We start from the raw sequence: 20,920 nt of genomic DNA, 5'->3' as shown, positions 1-20,920 counted from the left end.
GCATGCTGAAAGTAGACTATAGACCAAACATGATTGCCACTCAGTGCCTCTTTTGCAAACCACAACACCCAAAAGGAGAGAGAGAACAAGGGGGAATGCCCTGCCACAGAGGCAGGGTAGGATGGGGGGATACTTGGATCCGTGGTGGTGGGAAATGGGCACTGGTGGAGGGATGGGTGTTTGATCATTGTACAATTGAAACCCAAGCATAAAAATTTGTAAGTCTACAACTGTACCTCATGGTGTTTTACTAATAAAATTTTTTTTAAAAAAAGGGTTACTCCTGGCTCTTCACTCAGGAATTACTCCTGGTGGTGCTCGGGGGAACCCTATGGGATGCCGGGGATTGAATCCCGGTCAGCTGCGTGCAAGGCAAACGTCCTACCCACTGTGCTATCGCTCCAGCCCTCCCCAAGATTTTTGTTTTTTGTTTTTTGTTTTTTTTTTTTTGCTTTTTGGGTTACACCCGGCGATGCTCAGGGGTTACTCCTGGCTCTGCACTCAGGAATTACGCCTGGCGTTGCTCGGGGGACCTATATGGGTTGCTGGGAGTTGAACCCGGGTCGGCCGCATGAAAAGCAAACACCCTCCCCGCTGTGCTATTGCTCCAGCCCCCTCCCCAAGATTTTTACATTTGTTTATTTTGTTTGTTTGTTTGCTTATTGGACCACACCAGGTGTGCCCAGGGGTTACTCCTGACTCTGAGCTCAGAAATTTCTCCTGGTGGTGCTTGGAGGACGACATGGGATGGCGGGGATTGAACCCGGGTTGGCCGCTTACAAGGCAAATGACCTACCCGTTGTACTATTGCTCTGGCTCCCCACAATTTTTATAGAAATTGTTCCAAATACAGAAAAACTGGACTGGATAGTGTGTTCTGCAACAAAGCTCTGTGCCAGGGAACAACACAGGCCCTTTGGAGTGGGCTACCTTCTCTCTATCAACATCGGACCCTCTTGTTCTTTGGTTTTGGGGTCACACCCGGCGGTGCCCCGGGGACCATGTGCTGTGGCCCTTGAGTTCTCTCCCCCGCCCTCACGACCCCCTTGTCAGACTTCTCAAAGCAACCTGTGGGGCTACAGCCCACCCCCTCCACGCCCACAGGCTTGGGCCCCCAGGATAGCACAGTCCCCCTCCAGCCGACCTGGCCCTTCCCCTCTCTGGGCTCCTGCCTCCCACCGGCCCTCGGGGTTCACAGTCACTGTCAGCCCAGGAGGCCAGAGGAGCTCTGACAGGCCCCCAGAGAGCCTGGTCCCAGCAGCCTCCCAAGGCGTTGGGTGCAGAGCCGGAGCAAGAGGACAGTGGGGAGGGTGCTTGCCTTGGCGCGGCTGGCCCGGGTGCTATCCTCAGTCTGTCCCCTGAAAACTGCCTAGAGTGGTCCCTGAGCACAGAGCCAAGAGTCAGCCCTGAGCACCATCGGGTGTGGCCCTCAAAAGACCACAAGGCATCAGGTGCAGGTCCTGGAGTTTGGGAGGGTCAGAGTCCCTTTTCCCCAGAACCCTCCCCCGTCCCCCAGTTCTCCAGCCTCTGCTATTCCCTGTAGCTCAGCCCTGAGATAAGATGAATGACAGCTTTGCCCAGTCACTGTCCTTGACAAAGTACAGTGGGGTGGGGGGTGGGGGGGCTGGGTTCCCAGAGTCTACAGGAGCACAGTGCCACACACTCACACACACAAACTCACACTCACATACACTCTTCACACGTAAACATTCACACACGCTCACACTCACATATGCCTCACACATATTCACACACATTCACATATACACTCTTCACACACATTCCACAGTTACACTCACACATGCACATTCACATACATACTCACATATGTACAATCACATACACACATTCATATATAATAATACTCTTCACACACACATCCCACAGTTACATTCACATATACACAGACATTCACATGTACATTCACATACATACACACACAATCACATACACACATTCACATACACACTCACACATCCACATTATATACTCTTCACACACACCCTCCCACAGTTACACACATACACATAACCACATACACACATTCATATAAACACACACACACGTTTATATCCTCACACAATTCACTCTCACACTCACACACAACCAACACACCCATGCACTCACAGACATTCAGATACACACACTCACAATATCACATACACACACATTCACATACACACTCTTATGCGTGTTCACACACTTATACACATTCTGGTGCACACTCTTCACACACACACTCACCCATGCACTTAACACACACAGCAATGTGTGGAAACTAGTGAAAAAGCCGCGAGTCTGCAGACCCGTCGCTTCCCAAGCACTGTGTGTCTGTGGAACTCAGCCCCGCCCGATATCGCCGTGGGACCCTCCCGGGAGGCCCGGGGTGCTGCGCTTGCAGCTTCTCCGATGACAACGGCCAGTTCCACGTCAAGTTCCCAAAAGGCAACGGGTGGTCGGTCCGCGCAGCCGGTCCGAAGGCTAGCCCATACTCGAGCCGGCAGGGACCACCCGAGGCTCCTCCCGGGCCCCACAAACACCATCAGGAGTGGTGGAGACTCGCGGGGAGGCGACTGGGCACGGGTGTGGGGGCCCCGCTCCAAATGGAAACGTTCCAAACCGCGCACACGGGGGAGAGGGAAAAGGAGCCCAGGGAGAGAGCCCGGAGGGCAGCGGCGGAAAGCAGCCTGGGGGTCGCAGCCCCCGTGGGCCGGCCGGGCCTCCCCCCGCCCAGTGCCCCCACGCCCCCCACCCGGCCGCGCGCGCTCCTCACCTGCGAGCTGGGGATGAGCGCCTTCCACCAGTGCCCGCCCCTGACCAGGTCCACGTCGCAGAGCGGCACGGCCACCTGGCCCACTACGCAGTGGCGCGAGAACTTGTCGAAGCCCAGCACGGTCAGCAGCAGGGTGCGGCGCTGCGCCTCCAGGAAGGGCAGCTCGAAGGTGTAGCGCTCCTCGAAGACGGGCCGCTGCGTCCTGCGCTTGACGCCCGTCTGCTTGGAGTTCTTCTGGTCGGGCAGCAGGCGCACCTTCACGTAGGGGTTGCAGTGCGCGGCGGGCGCGGGCAGGTCGCGCGCCTCGATCACGCGCACCGTCAGGTGGTTGTGCAGCAGGTCGTACTGCGTGCTGAAGTGCAGCATGCCCAGCTGGAACTTGGACAGGATCTCCTCGTCCGTCAGGAAGTCCACGTCGTCCGCGGCGCCCGGCGCGGACGAGTAGAGGCGCGGCTCCAGCTTCTGGAGGCCGTCGCCGGGCGCGCAGGGCCGCCGCAGCACCGACGGCTGCACCGCCTCCTTCCTGGTGCTCGGCAGCCCGAGCTCCGCGGGCCTGAGGTCGATGAGGGGCGAGCTGGGGCCCCTGGAGTCCAGGTCTGGGGGCACCAGGAATCCCCGTTAGCACCCCTCGCCCAGAAGCACCGAAAATCCTGCTGTGTGTCGGGGGCTTGGCGACCACACTTGGTGGTGCTCGGGGCTTACTCCTGGCTCTGCGCTCAGCGATCACGCCTGGGATCACGGGGGTCTCAGAGATTGATCCCGCACACGCCAGGATCACAGGGGGTCTCAGAGATCAAGCCGGGGCAGTGCCGGGATCATAGGGGGTCTCCTCGGGAATCAAGCCCAGACATGCCAAGATTACAGGGGGGCTCGGGGATCCAGCCCAGGCGTGCCAGACAAACACCTGCCCACTGTCCCATAGCTCTAGCCCAAGCAGTTTTTTTTTTTATTTTGGGTCACACCCAGCAATGCTCAGAGGTTACTCCTGGCTTGCACTCAGGAGTTATTCAGGGGACCATATAGGATGCTGAGAATCGAACCCAGGTTGGCTGTGTGCAAGGTCACTGTGCTATCACTCCAGCCCCCCGATGCAGTTCTTTGTGCTATTTTTTTCCAGCCAGGAGTAGCAGGAGGACATGAACCTCTCCATGGGCAGTGACCCTGCAGTTCCACACAGTTGAGACTTTCTGTTCCGCCCTCCCTACTGTACCCCACCCCAGGGACTGGGGAATGACCATTTCCCCCTTTGACAGGTGAGGAGATGGGTCTCCAGCCCGTCAGAACAAGAGCCAGGAGGCTCTGTCCTGTACCTGCTTCCCACCACCACCGGACACCCCCTCTCCTGGCAGAGTGCTGGGGTCACAGCCCACTGTGCCTCCGGAGCCCTGAGACTTCCAAGAAAGGAGCCAAGATGGGGGCCAGAGAGATGGCCCAGTGGGTAGGGCACTTGCCTCGTATGCAGCTGAGCTGAGTTTGATCCTGGGCATCCCATAGGGTCCCCCAAGACCCCCAGGCGTCATGCCTGAGCAGAGAGCCAGGAGTCAGCCCTGAGTACTGCCAGGTGCCCCCCCCCCAAAAAAAAACCCCAAACAAGCCCAAGTTGCCTTTCTCCCTTTTGGCAACTCTGGAGCTCACTGAGGGTCCCCACGTCCCGCAAAGGATCACAAGCAGGTCCGTGCACGGGATGAGAATGTTCCAGCTCACCACGGTTCGGTCTGCCCAACCGCACCACCACCCAGTGGGCATCAGTGGCCACCGTCGCTACCATAGGGCGATATTCCCTCTGGGCACCCAGAACCACCCATTCGCCCCCACTCCCGGGTCACCTGGATTTGCAAGCCCCATTGTACAGCAGGGAGACCGCCCCCCGCCCCCAGATCCAGATGTACAGGCCGACAGTGTCCAGCAAGTGAGTCCACTCAACGACACTCAGTGAAAACAAAATCAATCCAGGGGCCAGAGCGATAGCACAGCGGGTAGAGCACTTGCCCTGCACGCAGCCAACCCGGGTTCGATTCCCAGCATCCCATATAGTCCCCCAGCACCGCTAGGAGTAATTCCTGAGTGCAGAGTCAGGAGTAACCCCTGAGCATAGCTGGGTGTGATCCCCCCAAAAAATCAGTCCCAATGGTCACATCGGCTACAGTGAGAGAGATCACCAGCCGGGCAGTGTCTCCTGGTCACTGTCTCTCTCTGGACGTCCCCACGGCCTTTCCTTGGGGGGAGGGGCACTACTGAACTCTCTTCCTGGGTCCTGCAGCCAGTGGGAATCAAGTCCACACCGCTCGCACCGGGACTTACTGGAAATCCTCCGGGTCAGACTGGAGGTGGATTTGGAGGTGTCCGAGGACCTCCGGTCGGGGGAGTTGGTCCGGGGGGTCAGAGGGACGTCGCTGGCCGTGTGGACCGAATCTCCATCCTTGTCACTGCTCCGGCTGGCTATCCTGTAAGAGACGAAGAGCTGGTAGTCCAGGAACCCCGCAGGAGCCAGCCTCTTTGCCCTCAGCAGCTGGCATGCTCACCAGCGGCCACTTGGAAGCCCACTTGGAAGTCCATCCCTCTGATCCACCCACCCCCTGCTGCTCTGCAGGGCCGTGAGCCACTCCTTGCATCTCTAATACCAGCGCTCACACAGGCCATGGCTACACGGGGGCGCCACCGGGGCAGAGTCAAGGTGGGGTCCGCAGGCTTCAGGCTGCAGAAAGCGGCCCTTTGTTCCTAGGGCTCCAACTCTCTGGGGGGGCTCGGGGTGACGGGAGTGCCCCGCACTCACCGCCACTCCTGTGCCTGTCACTTACCCTCTTTCAAAAACACCCGGCGCTGTAAGGGTCTATTCCACAGTGATTCAATATTTAAAAAAAAAAAGTCAAATTAAAAAGAAATAAAGTTTAAAAATCAAAGGAAAATTCAACAATAGATTGGTTGTAAGCAAAGAAAATTTAAAAATAAAAAATAAAAACACCCAGCACAGTGTCCGCTCTGTGGGGGCTGGGGGGCCGTCTCTACGTGGCAGAACCACAGCTATAGCTCGGCCCAGGGGAATTGGTGCTTCCAAATCCATTGTTCGGGGAGAAAACACCTGCTAAGCATCAGCAGCGGCCACTGCACTCTTGTGCCCCTGATGAGGGAACAAAAACAAAACAGAGAGGCTGAGAGAAAGCAAAGCGCCTCGGAGGGGCCAGAGAGGGGAGCAATCGAGGGGGGGTCTCGGGACTTTAAACTTAGGCAAGCCCCTCTCCCCATGCCTCGGCCTCCCCATCTGTGGAAGGGGACACAAGGATACTCCGGCTCGCCTTATGAGGCTACTGTGAGCACGGGGCGAGTCACACCACATGAAACACCTAGAACCGAGCCTAGTGGGGCAAAGGCAGGGGGTGTTCGTAGAAGCAGGTGGGGAGGGTTAAGGTCCCCAGATCCATCCGGCGAGGGAAGGAGGCTCACGGGAAAGGCAGGTGGGGGAGATCAGTGCTGCTAACAACGGACCCTAAACTCTGCAGACTGCAGACCGACATCACCCAGATCCACACCCCCCACACCCCCCGCCAGCAAGGCTGACATTTAAGCCTGCCAGGAGAATGAGCCTTGAAAAATGCACGTTTCACATTCGATGCGGTTTCCCAATGTATCCTGGGCACGGAATGAGAATGAGCTGACCTTCTCCCCACAGTTAGGGGTCACTGTCAGGACAAGACTGGGCAGGCCGGGCGGGGAGGGGGCAAGTCCCCGCATGCAATACCCCCTGCGCCCCCTCTGTCCGAGGTGAATGGAGCGGAGACAGGAGGCAATGAAATGGGACCACCCCGCGGCCCTCTCTTCTCTCGGCTCTGTGAGGTCATCAGCGGTCACTGCCCAGACAGGAAGGAGCAGAATGTCCCGGCCTGGCACCCCCCACCCTGGCCTATGGCTGCCCCTCCCCTTGAGCGAGTCCCCTTGGGGGTCCAAGGATCGGATCCCAGACCCTCACCCCCATGAAGCCTCGGTGGGGTCCTCAGACCCAGTGGACTCCTGAGTCCCTCCACTCCAAGGTCCTATAGCCACAGGCCCCCACCACAGGCACGCACGCAATGCACACACATGCGTACATATATGCACATACAGTACGTGCACATATGCATACATGTATGCACACGTACCACACAATACACACACATACATGCATAGACATGCAACACAATTCACACACATACATCCACACACATGCGTACACAGACATGCAATGCAACCACACACACACACATATAAGCATGCACACAACATATACACGCATTTACACGTACACATGTGCACACACACGCACTCTTCTCCCGCACGCTCCCCCCCTCTCCCCCGGGGGCCAGTCTTGGGTTCGAGGCCTGTCTCAGAGACGCTGCTCACAGGCCAGTTTCCCTGAGCCACGCCCGACAGGCCCGAGGGACCCCCCCACACACACACCACAAGGCCCTGGGATAATCGGGGGACTGTCTGCCACCCCCACCACACCACGTACACGGAGGAGCCACTTCCCTGCCACGTGGCAGCCCATGGGGAGCTTGTTCTCGGCTCAAGTGTCACCGCCAGCCGCCCTGCGAAGCTCGCGCGCTTGGCATTCCCACGCCCGCCTGTTTGGTAACGCCAAGTGCCAGTGCCGTAAAGAGAGCTGCGGGGAAGCACAAGCTGTGAAGGCGCCGGGGAGGTCCGGGCCACCCCCCACCCCGCAGACTGTCCCCACGCGGGACGGGAGGCAGAGGGTCCTGTCCCTGGCACCCCGGAGGGGCCCTGCGCCTGCCAGGGCGATGCCGAGTGACAGCACAGCCAAGTGTGGCCACAGGCAGCTGGGAGCGGGGCCGCGGGAGGGGGTGGGGTTGAGAGACCCCCGGCAGCAGTGGAGGGGCAGCCAGTTGGTGGAGGCTGGGGGTGGGGGCTGCCTTCACAGACCCCGCGGGGACAGCACTGGGCTCCATGGTGCCCGGGATCAAATGAGCAGCAGCCAAATGGAACGGGGCTGAGGACAGACGAGCAGCGCAGGGTTCAGCCTCGCCAACTGCCGAGCCCAGTTCTCCGCGTGGCACCGAGAATGGTCCCCAGAGCCCTGCGGAGTGTGACCCCACATCTGCCACCCACTGAAACCGAAGAGGAGGAGGAGGAGGAGGAGGAGGAGGAGGAGGAGGAGGAGGAGGAGGCGGAGGAGGAGGAGGAGGAGCAGGAGCAGGAGCAGGAGCAGGAACAGGCAGGGCCCAGAGAAGGCTCAGAAGGACGAGGAGTTGCTCTGCTCCCCCAGCACTAACGGTGCTCTGAGCATAGAGCAGGGAGTAGCTTCTGGGCACTTCTAGGTGTGGCCCAGAGAGAGAGACAGAGACAGAGACAGGAGGGAAAGAGAGACAGAGAGGGAAAGGGAGGGAGGGAGGAAGAGAAACAGGGACAGAGAAACAGAGAGACAGAGGGAGAGAAGGGGAGGGAGAGAGAGACAGAGAGGCACAGGAAAGAGAGAGGGAGAGAGAGAGAAACAGAGACAGAAACAGAGACAGAGACAGAGGGGAAGAGACGCACAGAGATGGAGGGAGGGAGAGAGAGACAGAGACAGAGAGGGAGAGAGAAGAGAGAGAGTCAGAGAGATACAGAGAGGGAGATAGGGAGAGTGAGAGAGAGAAGAAAGAGAGACAGAGATACAAAGAGGGAAGGAGGGAGGGAGAGTAAGAGCGCAAGTCATCATTTGGGCTCCTGGGCCCCTGGAGCCAGCTGTGCCTGAAGCCTCCCCGGCCCTTCTGTGACGAGCCCCAGCTCTGCATGCTCAGGGTGTGACAGCTGCACAGAGCCTGCGCCTGCCTCGCCGCCCTCGACAGGCCCAGTGCCCCCGGCACCAGGAAGGGCTCACTCTGGGCTCGTGTGGCCCCCTGGGGGGCACTGGGGGGGCACGAGAAGTAACTAGCCAGGGCGCTGGGGGGACACCGCAGCCAGACGCCTTCCCGGCGCCCAGCTCCTGCCTGGAGCCCTGGCGGAGACTGCTGTCCTCCCGTGTGGCCCGGCTGTCTGGCCCGTGGGGAGGCCAGCGGGGAAGGCCGGCGGGGGAGGCCGGCAGAACTCACGAGACGCTTTTCCTGCCTCTGAAGCGGAAGCGCTGTTGGCCACCCAGCAGCTGCACCCAGTCTGGCTCGCTCAGGTCAGGCACAGGCTTAATAATGACTTTTTTTTTTCCTTGAGTGAATAAGACGATTAAAAAATCCTGCCTCCCGGAGCTGGGAGCCTTCTGAGCTGGGCGCAAAGAAACCGACTGCACTGAGTCAACCTCTGCCCCCAAGGCCCTGGGAATGGGGGGGCCCACCTGGGAATGGGACTCTCCTGATTCACAGCTGCTCTAACAAAACAGCTGGGCCTGGGGCTGGAGCGATGGCACAGCGGGCAGGGCATTTGCCTTGCACGTGCCCGGCCCAGGTTCGATCCCCAGCATCCCATAGGGTCCCCCAAGCACCGCCAGGAGTAATCCCTGAGTGCAGAACCAGAAGCAACCCCTGAGCATCACCAGGTGTGACCCAAAAAGAAAAACAAAAACAAAGCATCTGGGCCCTACAGGTACCCATGGCCGTGAGCTCCAGCCTGCGAATAATGAAGCGGTTCTGGACATTTTCCTTCTATCATCGTCTAGAATCTCTCGCGGTAACTGAGCGATAGAAACGGTGGCCCGGGAGACAGCACACGAGGGTGGGTGATGGTGGTGCTCACATCCGACCTGGGCTCAATCCCTAGTACCCTGGGTGGCCCCCTAGGCCCTCCCAGGAGTGATCCCTGAGCACAGAGCTGGGAGTCAGCCCCGACACACTGGGTGTGAGGTGTCCCCCCCACACTCACCCACCAAGAGTGAGCCTGGCCAGGCCTGCCTGCCCTACGCCTCAGTAACACCACAAGTCACTGTTCCCGCACAGGAAGCTGAGACGGAGACAGAGGGGGGCCTGGCGAAAGCTCCCGCGGTGGTGAGTTCAATCCTTGCTGCCACCCCTTGTCCCCAGCATGATCCGGGCAGCTTTACTCTGTGATTCCTGTGCCCCGCAAGGAACGTCACGAGTGAGAGCACCACAGTGAGACGTGTGAGCACTATGGCCGGGAGAACCCCCCAAGAGCACCACACCCACCCCGACCCCTCTGGGTAAAGCCCAGAGGGTGAGAGAGAGCGCCCCCTGGTGGGCACCCACAGGAGCACCACAGCGAACAGCACCTTGGCCACAGGTGGGCGCCTCACATCTCAACCTGGGCTTGCGGCAGCCCACCTGAGCACGTGCGACCCCCAGGCATCGCAACACTCCGGGATCAGGGAGCGAGCTCCGAGGGCTGAGCTCGGGTTCTGCAGCAGGGAGCCCCGCATTTGATGCCGGCACCACAGGGTCCTTCTCGCATCACTGGGAACGGCCCTGAGCACCGCTGAGGATGACCCCCAAGCCCCAAACTGACAAAAAGGCACAAAGGGAAAAACCAGAACAGGGTGGAAAGGATCCCCAGCACCGACGGCATCAGAGGCGCCAGTAATGGCACAACCCTACAGGGGAAGTGTGTGAGTGTGCATGCGTGCGCGTGTGCGTGTGTGTGCAGTGCCAGGGACCCAACTCAGAGTCTCAAACACACAAGGGATAAACGCCAGTGCTGACCCTGCACTGGGGGAGACGGGGCAACAGGCTGCAGCTCAGGCTTGGCATGGAGGAGCCCCGGGTTCAGGCCCCAACACCTCCTGGTCCCCCAGAACCACTGGACGCAATACCTGGGCACTGGGTTGGGTGCAGCACTGTAACACCAATCCAAACAACTGTGGCTCCACTTCCCCAGCCTAAGTAATGGCTTTTTCTTTTTTTTCTTTGTTTTGTTTGTTTTTGGACCAAACCCAGCGATGCTCAGGGGTTCCTCCTGGCTCCGCACTCAGGAATCACTCCTCGTGGTGCTCCGGGGATCGAAGCCAGGTCGGCTGCATGCAAGGCAAACTAGGCAACTGCTCCAGCCCCAACCACTTTTTTTTTTCTCATTCCCCATTTTGCAGATGGGCCAACTGGGCCCAGAAAGATGACGCCACGCACATCGCCTGATGCAGAGCGAGAATCTAGGGGATGCTGCATGCGTACTGATGGGAAGGGAGTGCTCAGAGGACCCCTCCCCAGCCTGCAGGGAGAGTCGCTCCTGGAGGCTTCCAGAATGCCAGTCCCAGGTGGAGTTTAGTGGAGAAAGTACCAGCACTCTCTCCTCTCTCCCTCTCTCTCTCCCTCCTTCTCCCTTTCTCTCTCCTCTTTCTCTCCCTCTCTTTCCTTGTCTCCCCTCTCTCTCCCTCCTCTCTCTCCCTCTTCTCTCTCTCTCTCTCTCTCTCTCTCTCTCTCTCTCTCTCTCTCTTTCCCCCCCTCCCCATGAGAATCTGCTTCTGCTGAGTCCCAGCCTGGCCTGCTGCACAATCCTGGTCCCCTCAGCCCGAGGCCACCCCGACTGCGACCACGTCCCTCTGCCCGCCCCGAAGCGGTGGCCCAGACACGTGCCTGAGGAGCTTCCAGAGCCCGTTCCCAAAATATCTGGGTCCCTGGCAGATGGAGCCGCGTGCAGGTGCGGAGGAGAGCGGATTGGAGTGAGAACGCGGGATGCCAGGAGAGCATCAACCGCGTTGGAGGGTGGGACGGAGGGAGGGGTGGGTGTGGGGAGCGCATCTCTGCACCCCTGACCCGCAAAAAAGACTCTCGCTCCTTCCTTCCAGCCCGTGCAACAGGCACTCCAGGGGCATCCAGAAGGGGCTGGGCATGCCACAGGTGACCAAGAGAGGCTCGGACACCCCCTCCTCCCGCCTGACACCCGGAGGGTGAGAAGGGCCCCATCCCAGGGCGGGGGGGCGGGGGGGCGGGGCCAGGCCAACCCCCCCCCCACCAGCTGAGCCAAACAGTACAGCCAAGAGCACAAATGCCCCCTGTCGCCCCCAAACCCTCCCCCGCGGGGGGACCGGTCCCTGCCAGGGGATGGCCCACCTTCACCTTCCAGGAGGCGCCCACCCGCCCGCCCGCAGAGGGACTTACATCCAGGGGGGCGTCTGGGCGGGGAAGGGCCCCAGGATCTCCACCTCATCCTCGCTTGACTGGCAGCAGCTGGACTCGTAGCACTTCTGGCAGCAGTGCCGGCAAGTCCAGCGGCAGAGCAGCAGGTCGGAGATTCTAGAAAGCAAACCCTGGGCAGGGGTGGGGCGTGGGGGAGGGGGGGACAGTGGGCAGGGGAGGGGTGGGAAGGGCAGGGCCAGGGTGGGGGAGAGAGAGGGACAACGCCTGGAATTACAGGCAGCTCAGCCAGACGCGCTGCCCGCTGCCCGTGGTCTCACCACTGAGCGTGTGGGCTTTAGCTTCCGAGGGGACGGGGATGGGGGGGGCGGGCGGGGGGAGACCCGGCCACCTCAATACAGCCCCCAGACTGGTGAATGAGGCTCAGCTATGTTTTGTTTTTGTTGTTGTTGTTCTTCTGTTTTGTTTTGTTTTATTTTCTTAAATCATCTCAGGGAAAGGAGATAGCTTAGCAAATGGATGAAGTAGGGGTGTGGGGAGGAGGAAAAAGCCTCGTCCATGGGGGGTCTCCCCATCCCCCGACACCCCCCTCCGCTCCAGAGAGAAGCACAGAACCCGGGTGGGCAGTGATTAGCAGCAATGCCCCCCCCCCCCCCACCACCAGTCCATTGTCCTCTAATCAATAGCCCCAGTGAAAGGGCAGCCCAGGAATCCCTAGATGAACCCACCTCATTCAATGGCTCCAACTGCCCTTTGAGAGATCCGGATGGAGCCAGGGGCACAGCGGGCGAGGGGGTTTCAGAGAGAGAGAGAGAGAGAGAGAGAACCAGTTTAGCAATATTCCAGCAACTCCAAAAAGACACGCACAGACAGACAGAGAGACAGACAGACACAGACACACACACACACACACACACACACACACACACACACACCCCGCGTTTCACTCCACTTACCATCCTGGGTAGGGGGCTGACGCACTAGCCAGGTGCCTTCCCGGCTGCTGGCAGCCTCCTGGCTAACCAACACCGAATAAATGGGAAACTTGAGCATTTCGATTTGATTTGCACCGTCTGCTGTTATGAATCAGAGCGGGCGGATAGACAGTCATGCTATCCAGTGCAGCCGCACTCGAGAAAAGCAAGCAGAAATGCAGGAATCTAGCGGGGGGGTCGTCCTGTGTGCAGAAGACAGAGCCGGCGCGGCCAGGATCCCCGGGACATGATTTAAGTCCCGGGCGAGCGAGTGGCAGGCACCGTGCAGAAGTGCGCTCGCCCCCCGCCTCCCTCCCAATCTGCTCCAATGGGCAAGGGGGGGGGGGCTTCCTGGGATCACCCACGCATAGAGGGAGCTCCAAAAAGATGGCAGAAGCACATCCTGGGAGAAGAGAGGGGGCGCCTTCTTCGGCCCACCCCGTGTTCTCAGATGCCTGCCTCCTCTCCTTCTAGGGCTTTCCACACGGGGCAAGGCTGCCAGACGGTGAGGAGGGATGGACAGGAACTCAGAGGGGAGGCCAGAGAAAGTTGCAGTCTGCATCCCAATTCTCTGGCAGAGAAGAGAAAGTGCCATTGGCCTCGTTCGAACCCTAGACACCCACCCCCCTTCCTTTCTGCACAAAGAGGGCAACCCCGGTGCAGTGGGAACCGGGCCAGCGGCCCTGGTTCTGCAGGAAACCCCCTTCCAGAAGCCCGGTTCACCGCCAGCAGCCCTGCCTGTCCAATCTGCTGCAGCCACCACTTCTCTGCCAGGTGACGTTTGGGAAGCGGGAGGGAAGAACTAACAAGCAAACGTGAGTTCATTCGTAGAAAGAAGCCCAAGTCCACGGGCATGAAGGTGACTCACTGGCAGCACGAAACTCGAACTCCTCAAAGGGACGAGTGGCCAGCTGTGGCCTGGGTGACCAGGCTTGCCCGGGCACCAAGCACCCACTCTTTTTTTCAGGGCTGACTGATACTTTTTTAATTGAATCACCATGAAATGCAGTTACATAGCTGTCATGTTTGAGTTTCAGTCATGCAGTGATCAAACCCCCACCCCTGCACCGTGCACACTCTCCACCACCAAGCTCCCCAGTGCACCCCCCATCTCAACCCTCCCCCTGCCTCTGTGGAAATCCCCCCCCCACTTTCGGGCATTGTGGTTTGCAATACAGATACTGAGAGGCCACCACCTTTGGTCCTTTATCTACCTTCAGCACACGTCTCCCATCCCGAACGATCCCTCCATCACTGACTCAGGAACCACTGATTCTTAAAACTCAAACTGGACAGGGGCTGGAGTGATAGCACAGTGGGTAGGGCGTGTTTGCCTTGCACGCGGCCAACCCGGGTTCGATTCCCAGCAACCCATATGGTCCCCCGAGCACCGCCAGGAGTAATTCATGAGTGCACGAGTCAGGAGTAACCCCTGAGGATCGCCAGGTGTGACACCCTCCCAAAAAAAAAAAAAACCCCAAACTGGACAAAGAGCCAAAACTGGATGATGTTGTTGACACGGGAAGTGGGGCTGGCTGGGTGGGGACCACAGATGTATCATGGGGGGGGGCATGCATCTCCCCACTGGCCAATCAGGTAAACTGGGCCAGTCAAGGGCCACTGTGAACCTGAACCTCAGTTTTCCCTTAATGAGGCACTAAGCCAGGAACCATCAACAAAGATGCGCTGCCCTGCAGGCTGACCTCTGCCCCACTCTGTTCTCTGGGAACAAGGTGCTGCAAGGCGGCCAGTGGGGATCCTTGGGGACAGCCCTCTGCCCCCCCCCCCCGCGCCGCAGTGAATAGAGCATCCAAAAGCAACGCTCCCCCCCACATGGCTCACAGCAGAACCTGCTCTCTCTGCCCACAGGGCCTCTCCTGCAAAAAGGCGATAAAAGAAAACCAAAAGGACCGGGGCCAGAGAGATAGTCCAGTGGGGAGCGCCCCTGCCTTGCATGAGGTCAACCGGGGTTCGATCTTCAGCATCCCATAAGACCTCTGAGCTCTGCCAAGAGTGATCCCTGAGCACAGAGCCAGGAGTGACCCCTGAGCATCATGAGGTGTGGACCCAAAACAAAAAAATAAGAAAAATAAGAAAAGCAAGAGGAGCAGAGACAAGGCCACTGGGGTCTCTGTTTGGCTTAAGGTTTGGGGGTGTTGACTGGAGCAATAGCACAGCAGGGAGCGTGTTTGCCTTGCACACGGCCGACCCGGATTCGATCCCCAGCATCCCATGTGGTTCCCTGAGCACTGCCAGGAGGAATTCCTGAGTGCAGAGCGAGGAGTAACCCCTGAGCATCGCCAGGTGTGACCCAAAAAAGAGAAAAAAAGGTTTGGGGGTTAAGAGGAAACAAGTCCGGGGGGGGGGGCAGGTGCTCCCAGGCACACCCAAGATTTTTCTCACTGCCTGTGGGACCCCACGTAGAACTGGTTCAAGTCAGAAAGAACCAGGGAGAGAACTCAGACAGCGGAGAACCGGGGAAGCGCCAACCCCCAGGCCAACTGTTGCTGGCCCCTCCAGCTAAGGATGACAGGTCCGTCTAGGCCAGGGTTCGGATGGTCAGAGGATGGGCCTGAGAGATAGTCGAGTGGGTAAGGCGCTGACCCCAGGACAAGCCCCCTCCCCCGGCACTGCTTATGGTCCCTTGAGCACCTGGCAGGAGTAACCCCTGAGCACAAAGACAGGAGCAATTCCTGAGGCCTGTGTAGCACAACTAAAGAGAAACCAGCTGGTTCTGGACGAGAACGGAGTGCTGGGCGGAGATCAAGCGATCTGATGCCCTCTCTGCGCTACTGCAAGCCACAGAGCCGAAAGGGAAAAGGGGTCACGTGCCTGCATAGAGGCAGGCTAGTGGGGGGGGGGGGGGGGACGCTGACGGAGGAAAGTGGACATTGGTCAAAGCATGGGTGCTTGCACACTGCACGCCTCAAACTCAATCCGGAATAACTTCATAATTTACGGTGATTCAATCCATTTTTTTAAGACAAAAAGAAAGTCAAGGGTGGGGGGCGGCTTGGAGAGATTCCCCCAGGATGAGGCGCGTGAGCTGCCGGCCCAGAAGCCTGACTAAGCCCCATCGCACACCACAGGGTGTGGTCCCCAAACCAAACCAAAAAGGTGAGCCCCGCTGGGCTCAGGCAAAGCCCGGGCCACGCCCACCCGGCCGCCGCGCCGCGCTCCGGGGAAGGCGCATCCCGGGGACACAGACCAGGTCCAGAGGGGCGGACCGGCCGGCCCTGCGCGGCTCACATCACCCGACAAGGCTCGCACCAGGAGCTGCAGGAATCTCCGCCCCCTCGTGGCCACCCTCCCCGCCCCCAAGCCCCCCATGACCTTCCCTGAACTTGAAGAGCGAACCTAGAGCGTCGGTGGCCAAGACGGCGGACACGGGGGTGGGCCGCGCCGGGGACAGCTCCGTGGCAACAGGCTGAGACACCCGGGGGGTGGGCGCACCAGCAGTCCCCTGGAGGGCGGCCCCCGGCCGAGGCCAGCCCTGGCGCCCGCCCGTGGGCTTCTCCGCGGGGCCGCCGGCGTGACCTTGGCGCTGCCCCGGCGCACCCCCTCCCCGCCCCCGGGTCTGGAGCGACTCCGGGCGCCCCAGCTCCCCCTCGTCCCCCCACGGCCCCCACCCAAGGTGCTGGATTCGGGGGGGACGCTGTCCCAGGCGACGGGGCGGGGGCGCGCAACTCCCAGAGGCCGGCCAGGATGACGCGCGCAGGTCCCCGGCGACCCCCGCCCCCCACCACCCCTCGGCCTCCCAGGCCGGGAGAGTCCGCGACTGTCCTTGTCCCTCCCGGCCCCAGCAGCTGCCTCCAGCTCGCTCCGCCGGCCAATTAGCCGGAGCCGTCGCCACGGCAACAGCGGCCGGCGCGCCCCGGCCGCCCTCCCCGCGGCCCCTCCCCGGGGGTGGGGTGCGGGGGGCAGGGGGCTCGGCGGGCGCGGGCGAGCGGGCGGGGTCCGCCCGGGCCCTGGCCGCCTCCCGGGCGTGGGGGTCCCCAGCCCCGCTCCCCCGCGCGCCTGCCGCCCGCCCAGGTGCCGAGCCCGGCCCCCCTTTTCTTCTCCCCTCCGGGCGAGTTGGCGGGAGTGCGGCGGGGTCCCGCGGGCCGTGCCCCAGCCCTACCTGGATGTAGGCCATCTTCGCCCGCGCGCACCCACTCCGGCCCGGGCTCGGCGCCCGGCAGGGCCGGCTGGGCGAGGGGGCCCGAAGGAGCCGGGCGGCCGGGTGGCCCAGACGTGACTGGCGTGGCGATGAGACGCGCCCGCCCCGTCCTTGCCCTCCCCGGCCGGCGGGGAAGATGAGGGGCGCGGGGGGCGCACCTGCCACGGCCTGGCTGGCGGTCCCGCGCTCCCCCGGGGTGCTGTCCCCACCCCGCCCCAGCCCCGGCCGCGAGGAGGCCGGGGCGCCCGCGGAGGGAGCCCGGGGGCAGCGCGGACCCGGGCGCAGGCGGGGCCCGAGCGCGCCGGGCGCGGGGGAGGGGACGGGGCCGCGGACCCGGCTTGGAGGGGGCGGCGCACGGGTCAGCCCATCCGATCGCACGGGGGGCTGGCGCCGGCGAGAGCCGAGCCCCCACCCGCCGCCCTGCCGTGCCGGCCCCGCCCGCTCCAGAATCTGGACCCCCTTCCCCCGGAGGGTCCCCCCGCCCCCCTACCCAAAGCTCCCCCGGGCCCGCACGGGCAAACTTGACTCCCGCCCCAGCCGCGCGCCTAGACCGTCGCGGGGACGCCAAACGCAGAGGCCCAACGAACGCGCGCAGGGCGCCCCGGGGGAGGGGTGGCTGGGAGGGCGCGCGCCGAGCCGGGGGACCCCAAACCCGCCCGAGGTGCGCCCAGGGCGCAACAGGTCGGGCGCGGGGCGGCCCGGCAGCGCCACCCAGCGTCCAGCCCGGCGCGGCGCGCGTCTCCGCCCGCAGGCGGCACCCAAGCGCGCGCGCCCCGGGGCGTGTCTGCTCGCCTGCAGCCGAAACTCGCCCCGGGGCGCACAAAAGGAGGGCTGGGCCCTCCAGCGGACCCACGGTTCGAGCTGGGGGCGTTGCTCCCGGCTGCTGAGCCCTCTCCAAGTGCCCAGCGCCCGACAGTGACCGCACGCCGGCCTCTCACCCGGCGCTCGCCTCTCCATCCCCAACGACAGGAACTCTCTGCCCGGCCTCTTCCCCCCGAGCCGGGTTTGGGGAATGGGCGTGAGAAAATGAGCAGGGGGAGATGCTAAAGGCTGGACGGACGCCCGCGCGCGGTTTGCGGCCCCGAGATGCGTTTCGGAAAGATGTTTCCGCTCGGACGCCTAGCACCCGCCGCGCGCCGGGGCGTCTCCACCAACCACCCCCGACCACCGTTCCGCCGCCTCCTCCCCGCCGGCGCGGTTCTCCAAGGCTCCGTGCCTCCAAAGCCACGCTCAGCCAGCTGGCCTTGACGCCCTCGACCTTTAGCGGGGGGTGCGCTGTGCAGACCAGGAGGCTGAGGTGTCAGAAGCTGGCACCTGTCCACCCTGGGGTACGATGAACGCGCCCGCCACGGCTGCACCACGGCTGATGCGCCTCACCTGCGGGGTTTTTTGCTTTTTGTTTTTGGCTTTTTGGGTCACACCTGGCGATGCTCAGGGCTTACTTACTCCTGGCTTTGCACTAGTCGGGGCGGTGCTCGGGGGACCCTATGGGATGCTGGGAATCGAACCCGGGTCGGCCACATGCAAGGCAAACGCCCTACCCGCTATGCTATCCCCCAGCCCCACCTGAGAGGAAGGGGTGCTGGGATCCTCTGTGCCATGACGCTTCTAGGGGAGACTTGAGGGATGAGTGTGACTCCAAGAACGTCTGGGGTTTTTTTTTTTTTTTTTTGGCAAAATTTTGTTTTCTTGATCATTGCCTGGAGGACAGCTCTTGAGGTGAGAATTAAAAGGAGGACGGCCTGGGGGTTGGATAGGCAGTGTGGAGGAACTGGGGTCCCCATCTAGACAGCCAGACCAGAGTCCTTCCTCTAACGCCCCCCACCCCCACCCCGGGCCTCACAATGCCAGACTGTGGTGACAGAGGACAGAGGCTAGCCTGGTGGCTCCATCCCCAAAGATTTTAAAGCTGCTGGGGGAAAGTGCTCCTTCTCCCAGGAAGGAAGTTTCAGGCTTGACCTCACCTGCTCTAGGGTCACTGAAGGCTTGTGAGCCAAGCATCTGGCATACAACGGCGCTTAATACATGCTCATGGGGTGTGCAGCTAATGGTGAGACGCCCTTCCGGAAGATGCTTCCAGCTCTGGAGTCCTTTCTCAGAGGGCTGCAGCCCTTCTTGTGCGTTCTTGTGCCATGGTCCCCACACCACGTGGCTCCCCAGGCACCCGCGGATGAGACCTGGAGGCCTCCCACCGGGGTCTGAGCCTCTGTCCAGCTGTTCGTATCGCAGGGATCGGCCCCACAGCCCCTGTCAGCTTCCCCCACTCCTAAAGTCCTAGGTGCTTTAGCCTCAAGGTGAGGGCAGGCACTGGAAGGGGGATTCTGGTGGAACGAGAGGAGAGAGGCGCCACGGAGAGGGGGTGCCACTGATAGCAGCCTTGTCAGTTCCCTGAGAAACTGGGAGGGTCATTCTCAAAAAGCTCTAGGCAATGGGGGGGGGGGTGTGGTATGTGTGTGTGTCTGTCTGTCTTTGTGTGTGTGTGTGTATGTTTGTGTTTGTGTGCGTGTCTCTATGTGTTTTTATTTTTTTTTCTTTTTGGGTCACACCAGGCGATGCTCAGGGGTTCCTCCTCGCTTATGCACTCAGGAATACTCCTGGCAGTGCTCGGGGGACCCTATGGGATGCTGGGGATCGAACCCGATCGACCACATGCAAGGCAAATGCCCTACCTGCTATGTTATCACTCCAGTCCCTTCTATTTCTATTTGTGTCTGTGTCTGTGTCCATGTCTGTCTGATGTCTGTGTGTCTGTGTGCCTGGGTCTGTCTGTGTGTATCTGTGTATCTATCTCTATCTGTGTCGGTGTGTGTCCATCTGTCTGTGTGCCTGTGTCTGTCTGTATCTGTGCATCTACATCTGTCTGTATCTATGTCTGTCTTCATGTGTGTGTGTGTCTCTATGTCTGTCATTACGTGTCTGTGTGTGTGACTGTGTGTCTCTGTGTGTCTCTATGTCTTTAGGTGTCTGTTGTTATGTGTCTGTGTGTGTCACTGTGTGTCTCTGTGTGTCTATGTCTTTATGAGTCTCTGTGTATACTGTGTGTCTGTGCCTGTGTCTCTATGTCTGTCTTTAGGTCTCTGTGTGTGTGTCTGTGTGTGTGTGTCTGTGTCTGTCGTTATGTGTCTGTGTGTGTGACTGTGTGTCTGTATCTATGTCTGTCTTTAGGTGTCTCTATGTCTGTCTTTAGGTCTCTGTGTGTGTGTCTGTGTGTGTGTCTGTGTCTGTCGTTATGTGTCTGTGTGTGTGACTGTGTGTCTGTATCTATGTCTGTCTTTAGGTGTCTCTGTGTCTGTCTGTGCCTGTGTGTCTCTGTCTGTCTTTAAGTGTCTGTGTGTATCCACATGTCTGTGTGCATGTGTGTGTGTGTGTGTGTGTGTGCGCGACTGTCCGCCAGCCTGGTGCCAAGCTGCCGTTGCCACAATCCAGGTGAGCATGTCCTGAATGTGAGTGAAGGTCGCACAGGGAATCAATGGCCAGAACTAAGTGAGCGATAATGAACTGGGTTGGGGGGGAGGGCAGGGAATGGAGGAGGGCAGGTGCGGGGGGAGCAGGACTGGGCTCCTGCCTTTGAGTCTGTTGCATCTCAGCAATGCGTTCTGGAGGGATCCAGAGAAAGCCCCGAGCCAGCCCTGCTTGACCAGAAGAGGATTTCTGGTCTTGAGAGCTGGGCTGTCAAGGGTCAATACAACAGGCTCAGAGGGGTCGGAGGTGCGGGAGAACACTGCATGCTCCTCTCTGTGCCTCTCTCCTCAGTGCACTCCAGTCATCGGATTTTCTTTTCTTTTTCTTCTTTTCTGGGAGCACATTTGCTTCACAAGGTGGCAGCATGACAGCCACTTGGGACCCTTCGCTTATGCACGGCTGATGCGTCCCAAGGAAGAGAGGTGTTCTCTGGAATGTGGAGGCCTAATTCATAGGAGTTCCTCTTGGAACCAGAAGCTGGTGTGCTCCACGTCCCCAGAGACACGTGGGCATCATGAGCCAGCGTGCCACGGGACCATGGCGGGGGAGGAATAGACCCCAGTTGTCCTGA

At 60.4% G+C, this 20,920-nt stretch overlaps 1 protein-coding gene across 1 annotated transcript in view; it reads right to left on the bottom strand.

Annotated features, from left to right (window-relative positions):
- SYT17 (synaptotagmin 17) overlaps positions 1 to 20,920 on the bottom strand; it is a 57,457-nt gene that overhangs the window by 33,786 nt on the left and 2,751 nt on the right. Inside the window, exons 2-5 of the mRNA XM_056138815.1 lie at positions 16,849 to 17,003; positions 11,779 to 11,913; positions 5,075 to 5,217; positions 2,774 to 3,369 (exon numbers count right to left, since the gene is read on the bottom strand). Of these exons, the coding sequence (XP_055994790.1) occupies positions 2,774 to 3,369; positions 5,075 to 5,217; positions 11,779 to 11,913; positions 16,849 to 17,003 (1,029 nt within the window). The remainder of the gene's footprint in view (positions 1 to 2,773; positions 3,370 to 5,074; positions 5,218 to 11,778; positions 11,914 to 16,848; positions 17,004 to 20,920) is intronic.

This window comes from Sorex fumeus, unplaced genomic scaffold (assembly GCF_029834395.1).
Source record: "Sorex fumeus unplaced genomic scaffold, SorFum_2.1 ptg000130l, whole genome shotgun sequence".
NCBI classification, from domain to species: domain Eukaryota; kingdom Metazoa; phylum Chordata; class Mammalia; order Eulipotyphla; family Soricidae; genus Sorex; species Sorex fumeus.
This window is presented reverse-complemented; position numbering and strand designations above follow the sequence as displayed.